The 22,999-nt window shown below is 41.6% G+C and overlaps 1 protein-coding gene across 3 annotated transcripts in view; it reads left to right on the top strand.

Annotated features, from left to right (window-relative positions):
- Positions 1–2,223: 2,223 nt before the first annotated feature.
- The window catches only part of REC114 (REC114 meiotic recombination protein), an 84,690-nt gene continuing 63,914 nt past the window's right edge, over positions 2,224–22,999 (top strand). For all 3 annotated transcript variants that reach the window (XM_036907773.2, XM_057488962.1, XM_036907774.2), the window contains exon 1: positions 2,224–2,418. In XM_036907773.2, the coding sequence (XP_036763668.2) occupies positions 2,260–2,418 (159 nt within the window). In that variant the 5' untranslated portion in view covers positions 2,224–2,259. The remainder of the gene's footprint in view (positions 2,419–22,999) is intronic.

The raw sequence follows: 22,999 nt of genomic DNA on the forward strand, positions 1-22,999 counted from the left end.
GCACCTGAGATCTTTTGGATACTCATCACATTTGTTAATAACACAGATTTTTAAGAGCCCCTGTGCATTGAGCTGTGGCTTTATCATACCTCCCTTTGAAGACATGAACTATTCTTGGCAGAGACTGGTGGCCCCAGAAGCTCAAGCACAGGTGCATTGTCTAGGAAGAGAGCTTGCAGGTGGGAACCCAGCAGGGCCCTGGGTGTCCTTGGGCACTGACAGGGTCCCAACTGTGAGCACCATCTGCTCCTTTGAAGGGTGTCTGACAGCATCCACAGCCATGGACCTGGAAGGTGAGTGCCTCTGAGACTGAATGTCAGGCTCCTATTCCCATCTTTCCGCCCATAGGGAGCCCACAAAAAGTCCCTTTAACCCAGCAAATAGAAAACACCAACATGTATACCACTTTGTAATTTAACAAGTTTTTCCCCACATATGATCTTATGGTATCCTCTCTATGACTTTGTAGATATTTACTAACCCTATTTTACAGAGAGGTTAAGTGACTTCCCCAAGGTCACACAGCTGGCAAGTGGTGGAACTGGGATTCAAACCAAATTTCTAACAACTTACTACTATATTAAATGCAGTATTGTGTGTCATTAAAGGACCTTCAAAAGAGTATCTGAAATCTGATCCCGTCAAGCTTTACTGGACTAATGGAAAAATAAGTAACAAATATCCCTTGCGTTTGGATGCAATTTATTCTATATGCCTCTAAAAGATTAGCTTGCCTGGACTACCATTATGATAGTGTCACTCCTCTATGCAAATTTCCCACCATCTTCACCACCTACCCAGTAAAGTTCACTCTCCTTAGCTGCTGTTCAGTCCTCTTCTGCCCAACTCACCTTTGTGGCCTCCTCTTCCTTAAAAAAACCTTGCTTTCTCACTGATTATGTCACTATCCTCATTTTTGTAACTTTGCTCTTCAACTTGCCCTCCATATGAAATATCCGTTTCTTCCATCTTCCCTTGGGAAACTTTTCCTCACCCTTCAACTTAGGACTGAAAAGCCACTGCCATTCCTGTTCATAGATTTGTACTTCTTCTGAATCTTTAGAGCTTATGATTTGTACTTTCCACGTGGCATTAATGATCAGATATCATGGGTACCTTTCTTTGTCTTCCTTCTTAGAGCTTGAGGTCCTAAAAGGCTGGATGCAGGGCCTTCCCCATTTCTGTAACCCTGATCGTGACTAATACAGCTACATGCTTCAGATATTTTATCGGTGCTTTGCAGTGTGAGTAAAATACCACCTCCCCAGCCGTTGTCTGTGTTTAATACCCGTTGACATGCATAGTTTTAAAAATTGTAATCATTGTATGTGTTTGGTTAACATAGCCTCCATCCTCCATATAGGTTGCTTCTGCTTTGACACAGACTGGATAAATACCTAATTTCTTTGCAAGTGGGGTGGACACACGGAGGGATTGTGAGTCCACAGTTCTACTCTGGCTGTGTAAATTTAAACAAACCCCTTCTACTCTCAGATCCTTACTTCCCTCCATCTATTCAATGGGGGTAATATTTTATTTTGCTTCTTTAATGAACTGCAAGGTTGCTGGGAGGACAAATAAAATAGCAGATATAGAAGTGCTTTGTTGACTATAAATCACCCAGACCTGCCATTTAGTTGCACCTGCTGTTTGACTGAGGCATGTCTTTTATTGCAGGTAGCATCCCACCCACTTGCTCTTCTCTTTTGGAGAGAACTTGACTGTCTGGAGGGAGTATGTCTAGGGGGCTGCAGGATGAGGAGGAAATAACCTCCTTCCTGGTGGGTGGAACTGGGTCTGTGTTGTGGTGGGTTTGAGGGGGCCAGGGACGTTGTCATCAGAAAGGAAGGGAAACACACCTGTCCAGGCAGCCTCAGGGCGCCGGCCTAGCCCCCAGCGTGTGAAAGTTACAGGGGATCAGCCAGTTTTCGTAACTGTCTCAGAAAGAGCTGCTGGACGCTGACATGGGCTGCCTGAGGGAAGGTGAGGGCCCAAATGTTGCAGAGGCCACATCAGCTGTCACTTACAAGTGGCAAGCCCCACGTCCAGGTGGAAGTGACCATATGCACTTAGCCCACCGAAAGGAGAAGGTGCCCAACATCCAGAGCAACGTCCACACGCGAGGAGCCCCGCAGGAGTCTTTGGGCCTGTCCATTGGCTGCCACTCAAGGGGAGGGTGGGCCTTAGGTCATCTCACCTTCTGATTGGTTACTTGCCCGAGTGGCTGTGCCGCCGGCTGCGCGCGCCTGAAGGCCAGACATGGCGGAGGTGGGAAAAGAGCAGGCGGGCCTCGGGCCCTTGCGAGGAGGCGCCACGGAGTGGCATCTGCAGCGGTATGGCCGCTTCATGCCCTTGGGCACAGGAGAGCCGCCCGGGCCCGGCCTGGAAACGGGGCCAGATTCTTCCCCCACGTGGAAGGTAAGGCCCGAGGGCAGCCCCCTCAGGGAAGGAAGGAGGGAGGGAAGGGCGCCCGCAGCCACGCGGGTCCTTCCCCGAAAGCCACGCGGACAGGAGGAGGGGGGCGCCCGGACGCCGAGGGGCCGACAGGAATGGAAGGCCGACAGTTAACACAGGATAAGAAATACACATAACTGGAACCCAGGACATTCCCAAAAGAATTATGCGAGGGAATAGTAAATATTCATATATTCAACAGATATTTACTGAGCATCAATTATGTGTTAGATTTTTTTCGGGGTGATGGAGATAGAGCAGTGAACAAGATACTCTCATTTATGTTTTTAGTCTAGTAGAAGAAGACATATTATTTATCCAAATAACTGTATAACTATGGAAACGCGTTTCACACCCCTTGTGTGGAAGGGACGGTCGAATAGGCCATAACCAGGCTGACATGCTGCAGGCAGTCAGCACTTGCACAGAAGGACTAAATTTGAATCCTAGCTTCGCCACTGAATTTCAGTGCCTTGGTTAGACTACTTATCCTCTCTGTGCCTTATTTATCATATCTTAAAATAGAGATGATAGTAGTAGTTACTTATAGAATTGTTGTGAACATTGGATAAATTAATATATATAAACCACCTAGAACAGTGCCTCATATACAGTTATATAAGGGTTTGCTGTTATTATTCTTATCCCAGTGGTAAGTTGTAACACAATGAGTTGTTAGTCATTCACTTACCTTTGGTTTGATTGACTATTGGGTATGAGCCCTAGGGCATTGGATTATGCATGTTTGTGTGTGTGTGTGTGTGTGTGTGTGTGTGTGTGTGTGTGTGGCTTGGGCACCAGTGGGTAGAAGAAGAATAAGAGAAAGAGAACAAATATTCCAGGTTGAGGGTGCAACATGTGCAAAGTCCCTGCACCTGGAAAAACTTAAGCATGTGTAATGTACAGAGAAAAAGTGTAACATTGGTGCTTAGAGAACAATAGGAGTGACAGGTACCTTGTGAACATTATCCTAAAACCAATAGGAAGCCACTGAAGGGTTTTAAGTAGGAGTATTTTCACCTTTGAAAGATTATTCTGGCTGAAATGTGGAGACAGAATTGGAGGGGAATATGAGTGACTCACGAAGATCACTAGAATGCTACTGCATTGTGGTGCAACAGATGGTAATGACTTAGACTGGAGGGCAGAGGGTGGTGGGAAGGATGGCATTAGAGATGAGGAAGCTGGGTATTTTAAAGTTGTATTTTGGAGGCCAAATGACAGGGCTTGGAGATTTACTGGATATGAGTGGTAAGAGTAAAGGACTTCTGGGTTTTTATTAGGAGCAACTGGATAGATGGGAAATGGGAAACATTGGAGAAGGAACAGAGGGGAAGATCCAAGACTTCAGTTTGGACATGCTGATTTTAAATGTTTTTGAAGTCCAAGTGGAGATGTTGAATAAGTAGTTGGGTGTACTGATCTAGACTCTGGACTAGAGACGTAAATGTGTTATCTGCATGAAGGTAGGTCATCTGCATGGTGATATTTATAATTGTGAGATTATATGAGACTCCAGGACAAGAACCAGGGTAGCTGGTCTTGACCAAGACCCAATTTTCAAGTTGGGTAGAGAGAACAGAGCCCTAAAAGATTACAAGGAACAAGATTACAAGAGAGTTGGAGGTACCCAGGAGAAAGCAGGTCTATCAAAGCTACAGAGAGTTATTTCAAGAGGGAGAGAACAGTTAACTTTGTTGAATGATGCTGCAAAGTGAAGAAAAATGATGACTACTTGGTTTCCTTTAGATTTAGCAACATGAAGGTCCTTATAGTCTTTACCAAGAGAAGTTTCAGTGGAGTAAAGTGGGTGGAAGCCAGATAGGGGTGGGCTGAAGAATGATTTTTAGAGGTAAGGAAATGGAGCCACAGTGTACAGACAGTTCTTCTGAGGGACTTGGAGGTGAATGGGGCATAAGGAGTAGAGATGGGGCATAAGGAATTGTTCACCAAATTCTAGAATACTAGAGCGAGGAAATCAGTTTATCTAGGACCAAAAATAGGCATTAAATATCTAGTTATACTCTTGTGGAACCCTGTATCCTGAGAAATTATATAGGCTGCACACGCAAAATGGGGTGAATAAAGAGTTGAATTGAAGAATGACTGGTCTATAATAGATTCTTATTAAAAAAACTGGGGATATTTGAGGAGATGTTTAATTTTTGAGACTGTCCAACAGTTCCTTGATAGCTTCTCTTAACACCCTTCAGCCCTTTCCCCTAAGGTATCTGTGTTGGGTGCATTGGCTCAGATGTGGCTGGGTAACTCTTATCCTGCAACCAAGAGGCCATGGGCATTTGACCATTCTAAGGAGTTCAGTTACAGTTTTTCCCCTTCTGTTTGCAAAGCTCTTCATAATTGCTTATAAGGAACAGCACTTTTCAAGAGTTTCCAAATATTTGGCATAAATCCATGGCTACAGTGACAAGAGATAAGGTTGGCTTTAGCAGAGCTTTTGAAAACTGAACATTTGTACCTTCCTTTGAATCTGTGCTGAAGCATCTTACCTGCTGTGATCAGTTTCAGCCTAGGTCTGTCATTTTCTTTTTTGGAAAAACGAAAGGGAAAACAGGATTAGTTCTATTTTATGTGCACTGTGACTATTGTGCAATAGTAATAATAAAAGATGAGCCATCTAAAGAACTGTACTAAGTCCCATGTGAATTTCTTATTTCAAAAATATGTGGTACCTGCAGTAAAAAATATGTGCTAGGAAAAGCATAAAAATATATTATTGTCAAGGATAGAGTCATTCTGTTCATTTTTTTCTCTAGGGAACTTTCAAGTTCAACCTTGGTTGAACCTATTTCGAGTTTTTTCTTTTTTTTTTTGAAATGATGGGGAGAAGCTGATCTCCTGGTGCTGTTCTATATAGTTTAGTTACAGAGACTTTTAGTACAGTAGCCATATGCTAAAGCAAAAATGTTGACTTAAGAGAAAAAAGGAATAGTACAAGACTTCCAAGACTTAAAGTCCTAGTTGAGAGGTTAGGTCAAATCTGAGACACAAATATGAATAGCTAGGTTGATAAACAGATATAGATTTGGTTTACTTGTCCGAATTGAATTATTCTTATGAAAAAGTACTATATGGAAATAAATCAACCACAATTTGGAAGCAAATAATGTTTTTGTAATGTAAAAAAAATCAAAGGTTTAGAACTCTGCTACTCAAACTTCAATGTGCATAGAAATCACCAGATTTTTTTTTTCTAATTCAGAGAGAGAATTTTGTCGTTCCAACAAGCTTCTGGGTATTGCTCATGCTGTTGGTTCCAGGACCACACTTTGAGTAGCAAAGGTTTAGAAGACCTTGAATGAAATGGGCAGCCATATAGTAAAATTAATAAAATGAATTTGTGGAGTTTTGAGGTAAGGAAATCAGATTCATAATGATATGCAAATGTTTTATTAATAGGGTTAATATTTAAACCATCTGTCATTTTAAGTGGAATAATTAGCAAATGAAATACAAACTTGAACTTGATTTTAATTCCCTACATCTGTTAGCCCAACCTTTCTGAAAAGATTTTCCTAATAACAGATTGGTCCATTTTAGTATTTTATATCTGAGTATAATTTAGTCTACTAATTTAAGACTAATTTTGAAAGGTGATGTTAATTGCAGGTTGCTTTTAAATTAAGGTTTTACCACGTTTTTCTGATTCCAAGGATTTCTCAGACATGCCCTAATTGGTTGAACCTGACAACTTATTTTTTCCTTTCAAAGGGAAGAAAATCATCCTTTAATTTTTATAGGAGGACCTTAAAATAATTGCCCTACTTAGAAATTAAGAAAAAGAATATGAAGTTTGTACTTGAACTTTTAAATGAGGATTCAACATAAGATACATTTTGGGTCCTATTAGTGTCCTTTTTTCTTTGTAGTCCTAGTGCCTACATATCACTTAGTATATGATAAGTGCTCAGGAAATGTTTGAATGTGTGGTAACTTTTCTGAACTTTTCTTATGATAGTGTCATAATTATGATACGATGCCTACTATTTATTGAGTGTTTACTACTTGGTATATTTCTGACTGCAGTCCTAAGAGCAAATATACTGTTTTACAGGTAGGTGAACTAAGACTCAGAGAGGTTCAGTGGCCTGCCCAGAAACACAGATGTAAGAAGAAAGAACTAAATCCCTGGAGTCTTGCCTGAGGGTTTCAGCCCCAGCAAGTTCACTGTGGATTCAGTGAGACTGAGGAATGACAATGGAATGTTCTTGGGGTGAAAGGGTTTATTACCCAGCTTGTTCTCCCAGCAATAGGTTGAGCACTAGAATTATGTCTGCATCCAGCAGTCTGCAGGTCTGTAGTCCTCCTTCATCTCTGCCTCTGCCTAGAGCCCTGGGCAGAGCTCTCTATGTAGTGACTCAGTCAGTAATAGCTTATTGCCCATGGGTGTGGAAGCAGGAGCCTAGCAGCAGGCCAGTTACATCACCAAGTAGTTTAGGGTCGGGTGAGGATCCCGGCCAGAGGAACTTCCATTTTCCCCACACCTGCTTTTCCTGCCTGTGAAGCTTGTTTTTTAACCCCTATTCTGTTTGTCTTAAAAGTGTTAATAATATAGGGAATGGCAGTTCAATTATGTAGATGAAGATTTCTGAGATTAGGGTGGAAATAATGAAAATGACATTTTTTTAAAGGAAAACTTGAGATAGTAAAACCCTGAGAAAATTATTTTTAAAAATAGTAAAATAGTAGTTTTTTTTGCATGACTGGGAATTTTTTATTGGATTCCTGATGTGAATTTTACTCTGTTGGATGCAGGATACTTTTATATTCCTATAAATATTCTCGAGCTTTTTTTGGGATAGTTATCTGGCAACAGTTTGATCCTTTCAAGTGTTGCTTTTAAGGTTTGTCACATGGAACCAAGCAGCATTTGATCTAGGGCTAATTTTTTCCTGCTCTTCAGCACAAAACTCTTAAGGGTTCTCTACCTAATGTCCCATAAATTATGAAGTTTTTCACTCTGACTGATGAGAATAGGCACTGTTCTCTGCCCAGTGTGAGCTCTTGGGATTATTACCTTAAACCCTACAGGTGGTTCTTTACCCAGCATCTGGTACTTTGCACACCCATGTAAGCTGAAGATGTGGGGAGGAGTCTTTGCAGCTGTTGGGAGTTCTCTCTGTGCAGCTTTTTCCTCTCTGGTGTTCTGTTGTGCAAACTCTAGCCGTACTGACCTCTCTGGACTTGCAGTTTTATCGCCTCAACTCAGGGACACCTTGCCTGGTTCTGCCCAGGCTTCTCTTGCTTCTCCTTTGGCCTGGAAACTTTCTCCAAGAAATCTGGGGCAATGGTGAGGCTTACCTCCTTTGTTTCCTGTTATTTCTCAGGTGTCCCAGTGTCTTGAAAACTGTTGTTTCTTCTCATTTGTCCAGCTTATGAGTTGTTTTAGCCAGGAGGGTGAATTTGGTCCCTGTTACTTAATGTTGGCCAGAAGTAGATGCCAGGAGTGGGTCATTTGATTCAGTTCCACTTTGTCATTTTACACTTCAATTTGTCAGTTCAACAAAATATTCTTAAATTATCTACTGGTGTCTTGCCAGTGGGTTTCAGCCCTGGGCAAGTTCACTATGGATTCAGTGAGACTGAGGAATGACAATTGTTCTTGGGGTTAAAGGGTTTATACCTGGCTATTCTCCCAGCAATAGGTTGAGCACTAGAATTAGGTCTGCATCCAACAGTCTGCAGGTCTGTAGTCCTCCTTCATCTCTGCCTCCGCCTAGAGCACTGGGCAGAGCTCTTTATCTAGTGATTTAGTCAATAATAGCTCATTGCCCATGGCAATGCCTCGCAGCAGGTCAGTTACATTATCAAGTAGTTTAGGTTCAGGTGAGGATCCTGGCCATAAGAACCCTCACTTTATCCACACTCCACATCTCCAGGATTTTTGCCTCACAATCTACATGCTCTCAGTCTTCTGCAATGTTCCCTGTGTGAGAAAACTGGAGCATTGTAAACAGATTCCAGAACAGCAACAGAGGATACAACAACATAGAGATAATGACAAACATTATATACAAGAAGATTTTGATATAGGTAATAAAAATTATAATAATCCTCAAGACTGAGGAGGTTATTTCAGCTATATTCAAAACTAGTTCTACTCAGGTGAGTTCATGACTTGCACGTAGTAGTGGTACTGATAGGGAACTCCATGCACCCCAGCAAGTAGCAGTTTTTTTGCTAGGATGTGTGCCGTCAACAAAGACCTCAAGGGCGATAAGACACGTATTTTAATGACACCAACATAGGCAAATCTTGTCTATCAGGTAGGGTGCATGAAAGAGAGAGGTCCTCTGATAGGACTGAAGCAGGAAGGGTGTCCCATCCAGGTCTAGTATACCATATCTTTACCCCTCTCCCCATGGGGGTTACTGAGGGGTCTATGTATAGTGCTACTGGAGCTGCATGCACTGGCCATAATGATAAAACAAAACTCCCCTGTAGGATGCTCCTACCTTCTGACCATTCAAGATATACTACTGTGATCCTTGGGGGCCACTCTGCTGTTACTCCAGGAATACACAGGAGGCCAGCTTCCAGGCCTTGTCCCCAAGGTGCCAGGAGAGCCAGCCATCATTGGTCCATGTATCGAAATGTCCAAGGCCATGTCCACTCAATGGCATCTCCAGGGTTCAGTGCCATTGGTGCTGGCAACAACACATTATTCTGGTGGCCAAACCTCAGCTTCAACAATTCTTCCTTGGTTTATACTTGCAGTAGTATAGGGAAGGCAGCAATGTGCATTAGTACGTCCACAGGGCTCAGGGCTCAGGGCTCCCTTTCAGGGTTTCTTGTTCAAATGCCGTAGCACTGTCCATAAGCAGACTGACCATCGCTACAGACTGCTGGTGTCTGACTGACTCTAACAAACCATTGTGCCTCTCTGTCAAGCCTGCCGCAGTAGGATTGTTTGGCACATGAAACTTCCATTTGATTCCCAACTGCTGCACCCATTCTTGTAGTGCACACCTACTAATTTGGTGCCTTAGTCACTCTCAGTTACCTGTGGTCGGCCATAGGCAGGAAAGAGATCCTCTAGGGCTCTTTTGGTCATCTGTGGGTCTGCACAATGTGTAGGAAAAGCAACCAGAAGTCCAGTAGCCGTGTCCACTCAAGTCATGGCATATTGGTATCTTTCTGACATGGGCAGAGGCCCAATATAGTCTGTCTGCTACCTGATAGGGGTATAGGCCCCTTAGCTATTGTCCCATGTTGCTGTGGAACTCAGTGTAAGTCCATTTTAGAGCACACAACACACTCCTGCTGGGCTCTACTAACTTCTTCAAAGGTCCAAGGAAGGCCCCACTGACAAGCTGCAGCCCACATTGTCTTTTTCCCAGCATGCAACAAACGCTGATGTAACCATTGGGCTACATCAGAGGCAGGCTTTCCTTCCATCCAGTGTAACTAGGCCAATTTATCTGCTTCATCATTTCCTGCAGATGCCAGAGGCAAATGACCTGTCACATGATATACTGTAACTATTTTAGTCTGACCACAGGTCCATAAGTTTTGCCACAGTTCTTGCCCCCAAAGGGGTTGGTGACCAACCAGCCAGTTGGCATGGTACCATGTCAGTACCAAGCCCCAGTAGATGGCCCATCTTTCAGTGCAGACAACTATTGGGAGAGGGCTCCTGACTGATCAAAAGCCACAAAGCCTGCAACTCTGCCCACTGGCTGCTCTTCCCCTCACCATTTTCCATCCATATTGTCTCAGTCTTAGGATGGAAAGCTATGGCCCTCCATTTTGGGGGCTGCCCATGGCTGGAGCCATCTGTGTACCATGCATCTTTGGGTATAGGGGCTCTTCCCTCCCGATAAGGATTCTCTGCTACTAATGGTTCTAAAGTAAATTCTTCCTGCTTTTCACTAATATATGTCACTGGCCCCAATAAGCATTGGAGGTCTTCACTCAAGGGGCTACTAGAGAGGGCACTCTGCTGCTATAGATATGCACCCCAGTTTGCCAGTGTAGGCGTTTGTGCCACACCACTCCTTGGCTTTTGGGTCCAGTCTCTTTCCCACCCCGAGATGGGATAGGTGGTTATATTACCTTTATCGGGGCCATTCCAGTGATGGGTTCTGTAGCCAGCAAGTCATGATACACAACAGCCAATTGTTTTTCTATCAAAGTGTATCGTACCTCTGCCCCTTTCCAGAGTTGCGACCAGAATCTGATAGGTTGGTGAGTTTGTTCAAGCCCCTGCCAGAGTCCCAGCCATAACTGTCTTAAGTCACATGAACATCCAGCTCACAGGGCCTTGATGGGTCTCTCACACTCAAGGCCTGCACGGCCTTTCCTGCCCGTTTTGCTGTAGTAAAGGCAGATGCACATGTCTCATCCCAGTCCCACCTGATGCCCTTTCATACCAACTGGTATAAGGGCTTCAGTATGTGTGCCAAGTGAGGGAAAAACACTCTCCAGTAGCCTAGAAAGCCCCAAACCTCCTGTAGCAATGCTACAACTACAAAAACTCCTGTAGTTGTAGGGGTAGGAAAGGCCTTGACTTTATAACTGCTTCTGGTATAACTTTAGTGTTACCTGACCAGACGACCCCCAAGAATTTGCTGACAAACCAGGTCCCTGAACCTTGGTGCTGTTCACAGCCCATCCTTTCTCCTGTAGGTGTTGCAGCAGTCGAGATGCTGCACCTTCTAGATCTGAAAGAGACTCGGACGTGAGCATGACATCATCAATATAGTGGTCCAGCTGCACCATTGGCGGTTTCTCCCATGTAGCCAAGTCCTGGGCTACAAGTCCATGACAGATGGTGGGGCTGAGGAGGTATCCCTGTGGGAGGACAGTGAATGTCCAGTGCTGTCCTTCCCACGTGAAGGACTTTCCTGTTCCTGACTTTCCTGCTCAATGTCAGTGGAAAAGCAGGTATTAGCAAGACCTACCATATAATGATATGTTCCTAGTTCATGGCTGAGGGTATCCATGAAGGCTGCAATAGAGGGGACAGCAGCATGCATAGGGGGTGTGACTTTATTCAGTTCTCTGTAATCCACTCATACGCCAGGAGCCATCTGGCTTTTTTACTGGCCACACTGGGGAATTGAAAGGACTGTGGGTGGGCTTAACAATACCTACCTTTTCTAGTTCTCCAATTTCTTGATGTCCTCCAGGCAGTTTGTATTGTTTGGTATTAGTCATCTGCCAAGGCACAGGCAAAGCTATGGGCGGGTGTTTAGCATGTCCCCTCAGAACTGCCTTCACCACACGTATTCTCTGTTTGAACACACCTGCAGTGATCTGCAACCATAGACCCTGTGGGATATCTATCCCCCAAATATGTTCAGAGATGGGAGAGATATACACAGTATACTCCTTTGGGGGTAGAAACCCTATTCCCAAAGGGATTTGGGCTTGTTTCACTCTGATAGCCTTATCCTCATATCCATCTATAATAGCGGGGTCCTGGGAGACCACTCAGGGTTACCATAAATCAGTGAACACTCAGCCCCTGTGTCCACCAGAGCCAAGATACATTGTATGTTCACTGGGAACCAATGGACAGCTATTTCAATGTGTGGCCTCTGGTCCCCACTGGTCCCTCAGGGCAGGTGCCTCGACCTTCTCAGTCAAACTATGTTCCCCAGTCATATTCCTGTGTGGGTTCAAGTGAAGTTGGCTCACTCTACAGCAGGAAGTCTTGGAAACACATAGGCTGGACTTCTGGCTCTGTATCTGGCCTCTGCCTCTTTGTTCTTAATGGCTGGAACTGCTGCTATGGTTTCAGTTGATTTATTTGACTTCCCATCTAATTTCCTTCTGTTAGCTCCTGCCTGTATTAAATCAACCCATATCTGCGTCCTTGTAACCTTCATGGGGCCCTTTAAATATTTCCTCTGAGTAGCAGACCTTATTTCTTTCTGTGCTATCATTGTATCAGCCTCTCCTAAGTCTGCTACTGTATGGATAACCTCACTATGGGCTGCCCTAAATGAGGGGCAAGAATGGCCACTAGAGGCCCAAAGAGGTATGTGGGAACCATTTGAAGAACAACATTTATCATCCCTGCAGTGAAAGGCTCCTCATCTAGGCCATGATTCTCTGGACTATAGATGGCATTTTTTATGCCTCGCTCCTGTAACACCTGTTGGAGCTCAGCATACATCTGCCATCTAGCAGGGGAGGATGGTAGATCACCCTGATTGGCTCACATAGCACGAAGGGCAGCCATAAGCTAATCGAGGAGGGAGTGATTTCCTGGGGTCTGATGTGCATTTTGTAATCGCTGCCTCAAGGCAGGCTGCACTGTCAGGGAAGCCAGCTTTCCCATCTCTGATCCCGACAGAACAATTCCATCCACCCCTAAGTCCCACAGACGCAGGAGCCAAGCTGATATTGACTCTGAGGGCTTCTGTCTAAACCAGGAGCCCAAATCCACCAGCTCAGCCTGAGCATAGGGGCAGAGCATAGAGAGCTACATGACCTGGGGAGGGGACTACACCTCTTCTGGAGGAACCCTCGGTTGTGGTGTCTTTATTTTCTTTACAACCCCTGGGATTGCTTTCAATACAGGAGGAGTCGGTGCCTCTGGCATCACCTCTGCATCCTTCCCCAGCGCCTCCATTTCCAGGCTGATGGCACATTTCTCTCCACTCCCCTGAGTGTCTCCTTTGCTACATCCTTTGCCTTTTCTCTATAGTGTGTCACAGCAGTGCTAGCTCAGTCTTCAATAGGTCCCTTACCTTCACCTCTGTACCTCGCACCTGGCGTTCTCATACCGCCTCTTCCTGTGCTTCCCTCAGGAGTACGTCCCTCTGCTCCATAGCCTTTGCCTCCTTCAGAGCACCTGGCAGCGCTGCTGCCTCATTCTTTAAGGAATCTTTTATCTCCTCCACTGGACCTCGCAGCTCACGTTCTCGCACTGCCTCTTCTTGTGCTTTTTGCAGGGGTCCGGCCTTTTCCTTCATGGCCTTTACCTCTTCCACAGTACCTCGTAGTGATGCCATTTCAGTCACCAACAATTTTTTTTACCTCTTCAACAGCACCTCGCAGCCAGCCTTCTGCTGCTGCCTCCTCACCGATCAGCAGCATTTCATTCTTCAATGAATCCGCACCAGTTCGCACTTTGTGTTCTCATGCTGCCATTTCTTGTGTCTCTTTCAGGATCATGTTCTTCTCATCTGTACACTTTTTAATATTATGAGAAGCAGCCAACCCACAGTCCCCACTGCCTCCCGGGCACTCTGCTTCTCAAGGGATCTGCTTACTATACCAAGGGCCACCCCTGCTGCTTCAGGTGTCACCTCCCCTTGCCTCCAGTCCTGGGGTGGGGCCCAGCCCTCTAGGAGCCCCCTCAGACCACACACCCACTGGGGGACGATCCACTGTCTCCCTGTTCATGGGGCAGCCCGCTGAGGCACCCCTCCCATGAGGGCAGCCTTTTTCCTTGGTCAACAGTGAACCCTGCCAATGTCGCCAGTTGTCTTGCCGATGGGTTTCAGCCCTGGACAAGTCCAGTATGGATTCAGCGAGACTGAGGAATGACAGTGGAATGTTCCTGGGGTGAAAGGGTGTATTATCCAGCTCATTCTCACCACAATAGGTCAGGCACTAGAATTAGGTCTGCATCCAACAGTCTACAGAGCTGTAATTCTCTTTCATCTCTGCCTCTGCCCAGAACACTGGGCAGAGCTCTTTGTGCAGTGATTCTCTCAATAATAGCTTATCGCCCAGGATGTGGGAGCAGTAGCCTAGCAGCAGGCCAGTTACATCATCAAGTAGTTTAGGGTCAGGTGAGGATCCCGGCCAGAGGAACCCTCACTTCATCCACAGCTGGGCACTTGACATTTGGTAAGGCACTGGAGGGGCTGTGGAACTGCCCTTTTGTTTCATCATAATCTTAAAATATCGGCGCACGCCAGCACAGGATTACGAGAATAGGTAAGGCCTAACCACCAGAGCAGTGTTTTCCAAGTGTCGGGGGCAAACTACTTTGAACAGAGTCGCATGTTGAAAATTCAGGTTCATGGTTCCTGCACTAGAACTAATGAATCAGTATCTCTGGAGGTGCCTCACCAGGTGATTTGTTTGTATTACCATCCATCCATCCTCATGCTCCAATTCTGAAGGAAAAGTGGAGAAGATAGAAAAATTGACAATGTAGTATTTTACAATTCATGAAGTATATTCGTAAACCTCTTTCCATTTAATTCTCACAACTCTTTAGATCTTATCACCATTTTAGAGACAATACGCCGAGGCCTGGCTAGCTTAAATAGCTTGCCAAAGGTTTATGTGGGAAGTGAAAATCTGATTCTAAAACTCGGGTCTTTGGCAGTCCCCATTCTGCTGTACACTGCTACTTCTTACATTGGTACCTTCTCTTATGGAGATATAGGGTTATCATCAAGAGTTGCTGTTGTTTCATGCCGCTTGCTTATTTTGAAGATCTCACAGGTTATTTTATATATTAATTAGGATTAGGATTGACTCTGAGTAACAGAAAATGCAAAATAACAATGGATATAGACCAAGATTTATGATTCTTCACATAAAAGTACAGAGCTGGTATGACACTCTACAGTATCAGGGCCTGAGGTTCCATCTGTTTTGTTCTTCTGCCATTCAAGGCCATTATTTCATAGTCCACAATTGAAGTGATATATTCTAGACAGCTTGGTGGGAGAAGGTGAAGTAGACAAAAGATACACACCTGCTGTCTTGTCTCTTAAGGAAGTTTTCCATAAGTCACCATATGACACTTCCTCCTGCAGCACAATGACCAGGAATTAGACCTATTACCTTCCTAACTGTATGGGTCGCTGGTATATGTAATCTGTATTCCTGGAGCTCCTGTGTCCTGCTAAAACACATGGGTTCTAGTGCCATATAAAAAGGAAAATGGGTATTGGAGAACAACTAGAAGTCTGCCACTCACTTTTCTCTTCTGAATCTGGAGACTGCTGAGAAATGAAGGCTGGTCTGTTGTTGGAACCCAAAAGGAATATTCTGATAACAATAATGACAACCAAAAACACTGCTATTATAGTGCATAATTACTATATATCAATTCCTAGAACAGTGCTTTGCAGATGCCTCCCAAAAAATTATTTTTTGAATGAAGAATTAAGGCCAGGCATTCTACTCTGCATCTGATTTTGCATTATATCACTTAGTCTTTCTGATGGTCCTGCAAGGTAGTTATTACTATTTTATTTTACAAATAAAGAAATTAAGTATACGTCTAAGTTGCAAAGCTAGGATTTGATTCTAGGTCTATCTGATTCCAGATAATGTCTTTTATAAAGTAATAGCCATTAATTTGATTCACCAAATATAGTAAGATTACATATTCCTGGCCTCTTGAATTTGTATGTCATGTGATTTGTTTTTGCAAAGGGAACGTGAGCAGAACTTACCGACCTCCTGTGCAGAAGCCTTAAGAGCCAGTGCATAGTTCATCACCTTTCTTTTGCTACAGCATCGCAGGTATTGGCTGCCCTGTGAGCCTAGGTCCTATAGTGAGAATGACAGGCAGTGTGAGGTAGAGCGTGCGGACAGGTAGAGTGAGGGTGAGTAGGTAGGGTGAGTGAGAAATAAACCTTTTCTTTTGGGGGTTGTTAATTTCTACAGTATACTCTAGCCTACCCCTGACTGATAGATACAGAAATAATTTTTATAGTTGTGGTTATGTTAAATTGAGTTACATGTCACATGCATTTTAAGATTGTTTAGCCTTTTGGGGAAGAACCTTCTAAATGACATTCTAACATTTTTTTTCTATGACAAGGTCATTCCTTGTTACAAAGCATCAGTTTATAAATACCTATTTGCAACTTGGGAGTAGTCTCTGTTCTCCTTCAATAAACAAAAGGTTAATTTCATGGTGTAACATACAGTTTTCATAGAGGGTATAGTTTGTTTGCATAACAAAATTTAAGATAGAATTTATCTGGATAAATATAGTGAAGTTTTTTTTACCTTAATAGTTGAAGGAATACAAGAATTTACAGTTTAAAATTAGGCCCAAGGGTATTAACATCCTTCATGTTTAGGGTTTGTTCCCTGCCTACCAGGTACCAATCACTGCTCAGGGCTCTGCCTGGAGATGATTAAGGCATCACCACTGGATAGCTAAGGAGGCTCAAGGATCTGCTCATTTGGAAGACAGGGCCTTTCACCCTGCAAATGGCAACATGGCATTGGAGAAGTAAATGAAGGTGTTTCTTTAACTCAGATTTAGAAATAAAATTTGGATATTGGAACTGTTATGAGCTTAAGCGAGCATTGTTTGTGAATGAATACAAGACAGTGCCTAAGAAGAGAGCAAAGGTTGAGTGTGAGAGTTGCAGAGACCTAGAATAGGAGTGTCCTTAGGTGGTACCACTCTGTTATACTTGGTAGTTTTTCTTTTCATAAAATTCATTAATTTGGGAAGTCTTCAAAGGATTTTTTAAAAAACATATTGGAAAAATGTGCTAGGACTGTGTTTTACAGAAAGAACAATAACCAGAGGATTGGTGATTTCAAAGACATAAAGAACTTATTCCTCTGTTGCATGGGAGGTGTTTTGAGTAAATACATTTTGCTATAGCTACTAACCAAGGAGATCAAGTTAACTGTGGTAGCTAGGTTTAAAAGGAGTGGATAATGTCATGCTCATTAATTTTATTCTTGGGTATATATGGTAAAGGAAGGGGAATTACATCTCATGTTTTGATGCATGAGAACTTTTTTACGTTCTAAAGAAAAAATAAATTCCCAAGCATATATCATTACTTTTTATTTTTTGGTCTGGGTGTTGTGATCTTGTAATTGTCAATATAGTATTGTTGCTGTTAACACTTTGAGTTTTTGTGTAACATGAAAAACAAAATAACTGAATTTTACAGGTTGGTAATGGATATGTAGCAGGACCACTTTCATTATCATAATATACTCTGCAAGTTTGTTGAAATAAATATGAAGCTCTTTAGCTACCAAGAGTAAGTGGGAGCCAGCTGATAGCCTACTTAGTACCTTTGCACATTTTTCATATTTTGAAATGCATAGATCAGCAGTTTGGGCCAATACATAGAGCTGTAACACTTTCTGAGCAGTCTTAAAAGCAGAAAAAACACTTAAGTATGAAATTTAATAATATGTTGTATCTAAAGAGTAAGACTATTTTAGCCTTTCATATAGACATAATTTAAGGTAAGTACATTTGAAATATTTTTCTAATTTTCTACAAACTTTTTCTAAAAATATTTTCATATATTTTAACTTCTTTCTATTTTGTTTTATAATACAACAAATACATGCATTTAAAATATGAGAAGACCCTCTGATGATTTAACTAATGTATAAACTGTGCCAGAGAAACCAGCTTGCAAAAGGCAGGCTGTATATCCCCGTGTGTGCTAGTATGTTGATGGCAAACACTACAATAGACAGAGGCCGGGCTATGCAAACCTTTTTTCCTAGTTTTATTGATATATAATTGGCATAAACATTGTATAAGATGTATAATATACTTATTTGATATATGTGTATATTGTGAAGTGATTACCACAGTTAAGTTCAGTGAACACCCATCATCTCATACAGTTACAGTTTTTCTTCTTGTGATGAGAACTTTCAAGATCATCTCTCAGCAACTTTCAAATACAATACTGCTAATTATAGTCATTATGTTATACATTACATCCCCATAACTTATGTATCTTATAACTGGAAGTTAGTACCTTTCTACTGCCTTCACCCATTTCATGCACCCCCTGCCTCAATTCTCCACCAATCTGTTCTCTGTTTCTGTGAGTTTGCTTTTTTTGATTCCACATAAGTGAGATCATCTAGTATTTGTCTTTCTGTCTGCCTTATTTTACATAGCTTAATGCCCTTATGATTCATCCATAGTGTCACAAATGGTAAGTTTCCTTCTTTTTTATGGCTGAATAATATTCCATTGTGTATATATGTATCTTTTCTTTATTATCTATTCATGCACTGATGGACACTTAGGTTATTTCCATGTCTTGGCTATTGTAAATAATGCTGCAGTGAACATGGGGGTGCAGATATCTCTTCAAAATAGTGAGTTTGTTTCCTTTGGATATGTACCCAGAACTAGAATTGCTGGATCATAAGGTAATTCTACTTTAAAATATTTTAGACCCTATATACTGTTTTTCACAATGGCTGTATTAATGAATATTCCCACCAGCAGTGCATAATGGTTTCCTTTTCTCCACATCCTCTCCAGAATATGTTACCTCTTGCCTTTTGGTAATAGCCATTCTAACAGGTGTGAGGCAATCTCTCATTGTGGTTTTGATTGGGAGGTCCTTGATGACTGTTTATGTTGAGCACCATTTCATGTTAATATGTTGGCCGTTTGAACATCTTTGGAAAAATCTCTTCTCAGGTACTTGGCCCATTTTAAACTTGTATTATTTGCTTTTTTGTTATCGAGTTGTATGAGTTCTTTAAACATTTTGGATATTAACCTCTTGTTAGATATGTCATTTGCAAATATTTTCTTCTATTCAGTAGCTTTTTTCATTTTGTTGATCATTCTTTTGATGTGCAGAAACTTGTTAGTTTGATAAAGCCTGTTCATTTTTCCTTATTATTTTGATATCATTAATGTACAGTTACTTGAACAATATTATGGTTACTAGACTCCCTCTACTATCAAGTCCCCCCCACATATGCCATTACAGTCACTGTCCATCAGCATAGTAAGATGCTATAGAATCATTACTTGTCTTCTCTGTATATACGGCCTTTCCCTTGTCCCACCCCCTACATTATGTGAGCTAATCATAATGGCCCTTCTTCCCCCTTATCCCTCCCTTCCCACCCATCCTCCCCAGTCCCTTTCCCTTTGGTAACTGTTAGTCCATTCTGGGGTTCTGTGAGTCTGCTGCTGTTTTGTTCCTTCAGTTTTTTCTTTGGTCTTACACTCCACAGATGAGTGAAATCATTTGATATTTGTCTTTTTCCCCATGGCTTATTTCACTGAGCATAATACCCTCTAGCTCCATCCATGTAGTTGCAAATGGTAGTATTTGTTTTCTTCTTATGGCTGAATAATATTGTATTGTGTATATGTACCACATCTTCATCCATTCATCTACTGATGGACACTTACGTTGTTTCCATTTCTTGGCTATTGTAAATAGTGCTGCGATAAACATACAGGTACATATGTCTTTTTGAAACTAGGAAACTACATTCTTAGGGTAAATTCCCAGGAGTGGAATTCCTGGGTCAAATGGTATTTCTATTTTTAAGTATTTTGAGGAACCTCCATATTGCTTTCCACAATGGCTGAACTAATTTACATTCCCACCAGCAGTGTACGAGGGTTCCTCTTCCTGCACATCCTTGCCAGCACTTGTTGTTGTTAGTCTTTTTGATGGTGGCAATCCTCACTGTTGTGAGGTGATATCTCATTGTGGTTTTTATTTGCATTTCTCTGATGAATTAGTAATGTGGAGCATCTTTTCACATGCCTGTTGGCCATCTGAATTTCTTCTTTGGAGAAGTGTCTGTTCAGCTCCTCTGCCCATTTTTTAATTGGCTTATTTGCTTTTTGTTTGTTGAGGTGTGTGAGCTCTTTATATAATTTGGATGTGAACCCCTTATCAGATATGTCATTTATGAATATATTCTCCCATACTGTAGGGTGTCTTTTTGTTCTACTGATGGTGCCCTTTGCTGTACAGAAGCTTTTTAGCTTGATATAGTCCCATTTGTTTATTTTTGCTTTTGTTTCCCTTGCCAGGGGAGATATGTTCATGAAGAATTTGATCATGTTTATGTCCAAGACATTTTTGCCTATATGTTTTTCTAAGAGTTTTATGGTTTCATGACTTACATTCAGGTCTTTGATCCATTTTGAGTTTACTTTTGTGTATGGGTTTAGACAATAATCCAGTTTCATTCTCTTACATGTAGCTGTCCAGTTTTGCCAACACCAGCCATTGAAGAGGCTGTCATTTCCCCATTGTATATCCATGGCTCCTTTATAGTATATTAATTGACCATATATGCCTGGGTTTATATCTGGGCTCTCTATTCTGTTCCACTGGTCTATGGGTCTGTTCTTGTGCCAGTACCAAATTGTTTTGATTACTGTGGCTTTGTAGTAGAGCTTGAAGTAAGGGAATGTAATCCCCCCTGCTTTATTCTTCCTTCTCAGGGTTGCTTTGGCTATTCGGGGTCTTTTGTCGTTCCATATGAATTTTAGAACTATTTGCTCTAGTTCATTGAAGAATGCTATAGGTATTTTAATAGTGATTGCATTGAATCAGTAGATTGCTTTAGGCAGGATGGCCATTTTGACGATATTAATTCTTCCTAGCCAAGAGCATGGGATGAATTTCCATTTATTAGTGTCCTCTTTAATTTCTCTTGAGTGTCTTGTAGTTTTCAGGGTATAGGTCTTTCACTTCCTTGGTTAGGTTTATTCCTAGGTATTTTATTCTTTTTGATGCAATTGTGAATGGAATTCTTTTCCTGATTTTGCTTTCTTCTAATTCATCATTAGTGTATAGGAGAGCAACAGATTTCTGTGTATTAATTTAGTATCCTGTAACTTTGCTGAATTCAGATATTAGATCTGGTAGTTTGGGAGTGGATTCTTTAGGTTTTTTAATGTACAATATCATGTCATCTTCAAACAGAGACAGTTTGACTTCTTCCTTGCCAATCTGGGTGCCTTTTATTTCTTTGTTTTGTATGATTGCTGTGGCTAGGACCTCCAGAACTATGTTGTATAAAAGTGGGGGAGACTGGGCATCCTTGTCTTGTTTCCGATCTTAAAGGAAAAGCTTTCAGCTTCTCTCTGTTAAGTAGAATGTTGGCTGTGGGTTTGTCATATATGGCCTTTATTATATTGAGGTACTTGCCCTCTGCACCCATTTTGTTCGGGGTTTTTATCATGCGTGGATGTTGGATTCTGGTGAATGCTTTTTCAGCATCTATGGATGATCATGTCGTTTTTGTCCTTCTTTTTGTTGATGTAGTGCATGATGTTGATGGATTTTTGATGGAAATGCTTGCATCCCTGGGATGAATCCCACTTGATCATGATGGATAGTCTTTTTGATGAATTTTTGAATTCAGTTTGCTAATATTTTGTTGAGTATTTTTGCATCTATGTTTGTCAGGGATATTGGTTTGTAATTTTCTTTTTTTGTGGTGTCTTTGCCTGGTTTGGTATTAGAGTGATGTTGGCTTCATAGAATGAGTTTGGGGGTATTCCCTCCTTTTCTACGTTTTGGAAAACTTTAAGGAGGATGGGTATTATGTCTTCACAATATGTTTGATAAAATTCAGCAGTGAAACCATCTGTTTCAGTAGTTTTGTTCTTAGGTAGTTTTTTGATTATCAGTTCAATTTCGTTGCTGGTAATTGGTCTGTTCAGATTTTCTGTTTCTTCCTTGGTCAGCCTTGGAAGGTTGTATTTTTCTAGAAAGTTGTCCATTTCTTCTAGGTTATCCAGTTTGTAACCATATAATTTTTCATAGTATTCTCTAATAATTCTTTGTATTTCTGTGGTGTCCATAGTGATTTTTCCTTTCTCATTTATGATTCTGTTTATGTGTGTAGACTCTCTTTTTTTCTTGATAAGTCTGGCTAGGGGTTTATCTATTTTGTTTATTTTCTCGAAGATCCACCTCCTGCTTTCATTGAATCTTTCTGATGTTTCATTCTTCTCAATTTTATATATTTCTGCTTTAAACTTTATTATGTCCCTCCTTCTACTGACTTTGGGCCTCGTTTGTTCTTCTGTTTCTAGTTCATTTGGGATTGTTCTTTCCTGAGGTAGCCCTGTACTGCAATATATTATCCTCTTAGCATGGCCTTCGCTGCATCCCACACATTTGTGTTGTTGAATTATTGTTGTCATTTGTCTCCATATATTGCTTGATCTCTATTTTTATTTGGTCATTGATCCATTGATTATTTATGAGCATGTTATTAAGCCTCCAGGTGTTTGTGGGCTTTTTCATTTTCTTTGTGTAATTTATTTCTAGTTTCATACCTTTGTGATCTGAGAAGCTGGTTGGTACAATTTCGATCTTTTTGAATTTACTGAGGTTCTTTTTGTGGCCTAGTATATGATCTATTCTTGAAAATGTTCCATGTGCACTTGAGAAGAATGTGTATCCTGTTTCTTTTGGATGGAGTGTTCTGTAGATGTCCATTAGGTTCATCTGCTCTAATATGTTGTTCAGCCTCTGTCTCTTTACTTATTTTTTGTCTGGTTGATCTGTCCTTTGTAGTAAGTGGTGTGTTGCAGTCTCCTAAAATGAATGCATTGCATCCTATTTCTCCCTTTAATTCGGTTATTATTTGTTTTACATATGTAAGTGATCCTGTGTTGGGCACATAGATATTTATAGTAAGTATATCCTCTTGTTGGACTGACCCTTTTATAATTATGTAATGTCCTTCTTTATCTCTTGTTTCTTTCTTTGTTTTGAAGTCTATTTTGTCTGATACAAGTACTACAATTCCTGCTTTTTTCTCACTATTAGTTGCATCAAATATCTTTTTCCATCCCTTTACTTTC

The sequence above is a fragment of the Manis pentadactyla genome, chromosome 11, assembly GCF_030020395.1.
Source record: "Manis pentadactyla isolate mManPen7 chromosome 11, mManPen7.hap1, whole genome shotgun sequence".
Classification (NCBI taxonomy): domain Eukaryota; kingdom Metazoa; phylum Chordata; class Mammalia; order Pholidota; family Manidae; genus Manis; species Manis pentadactyla.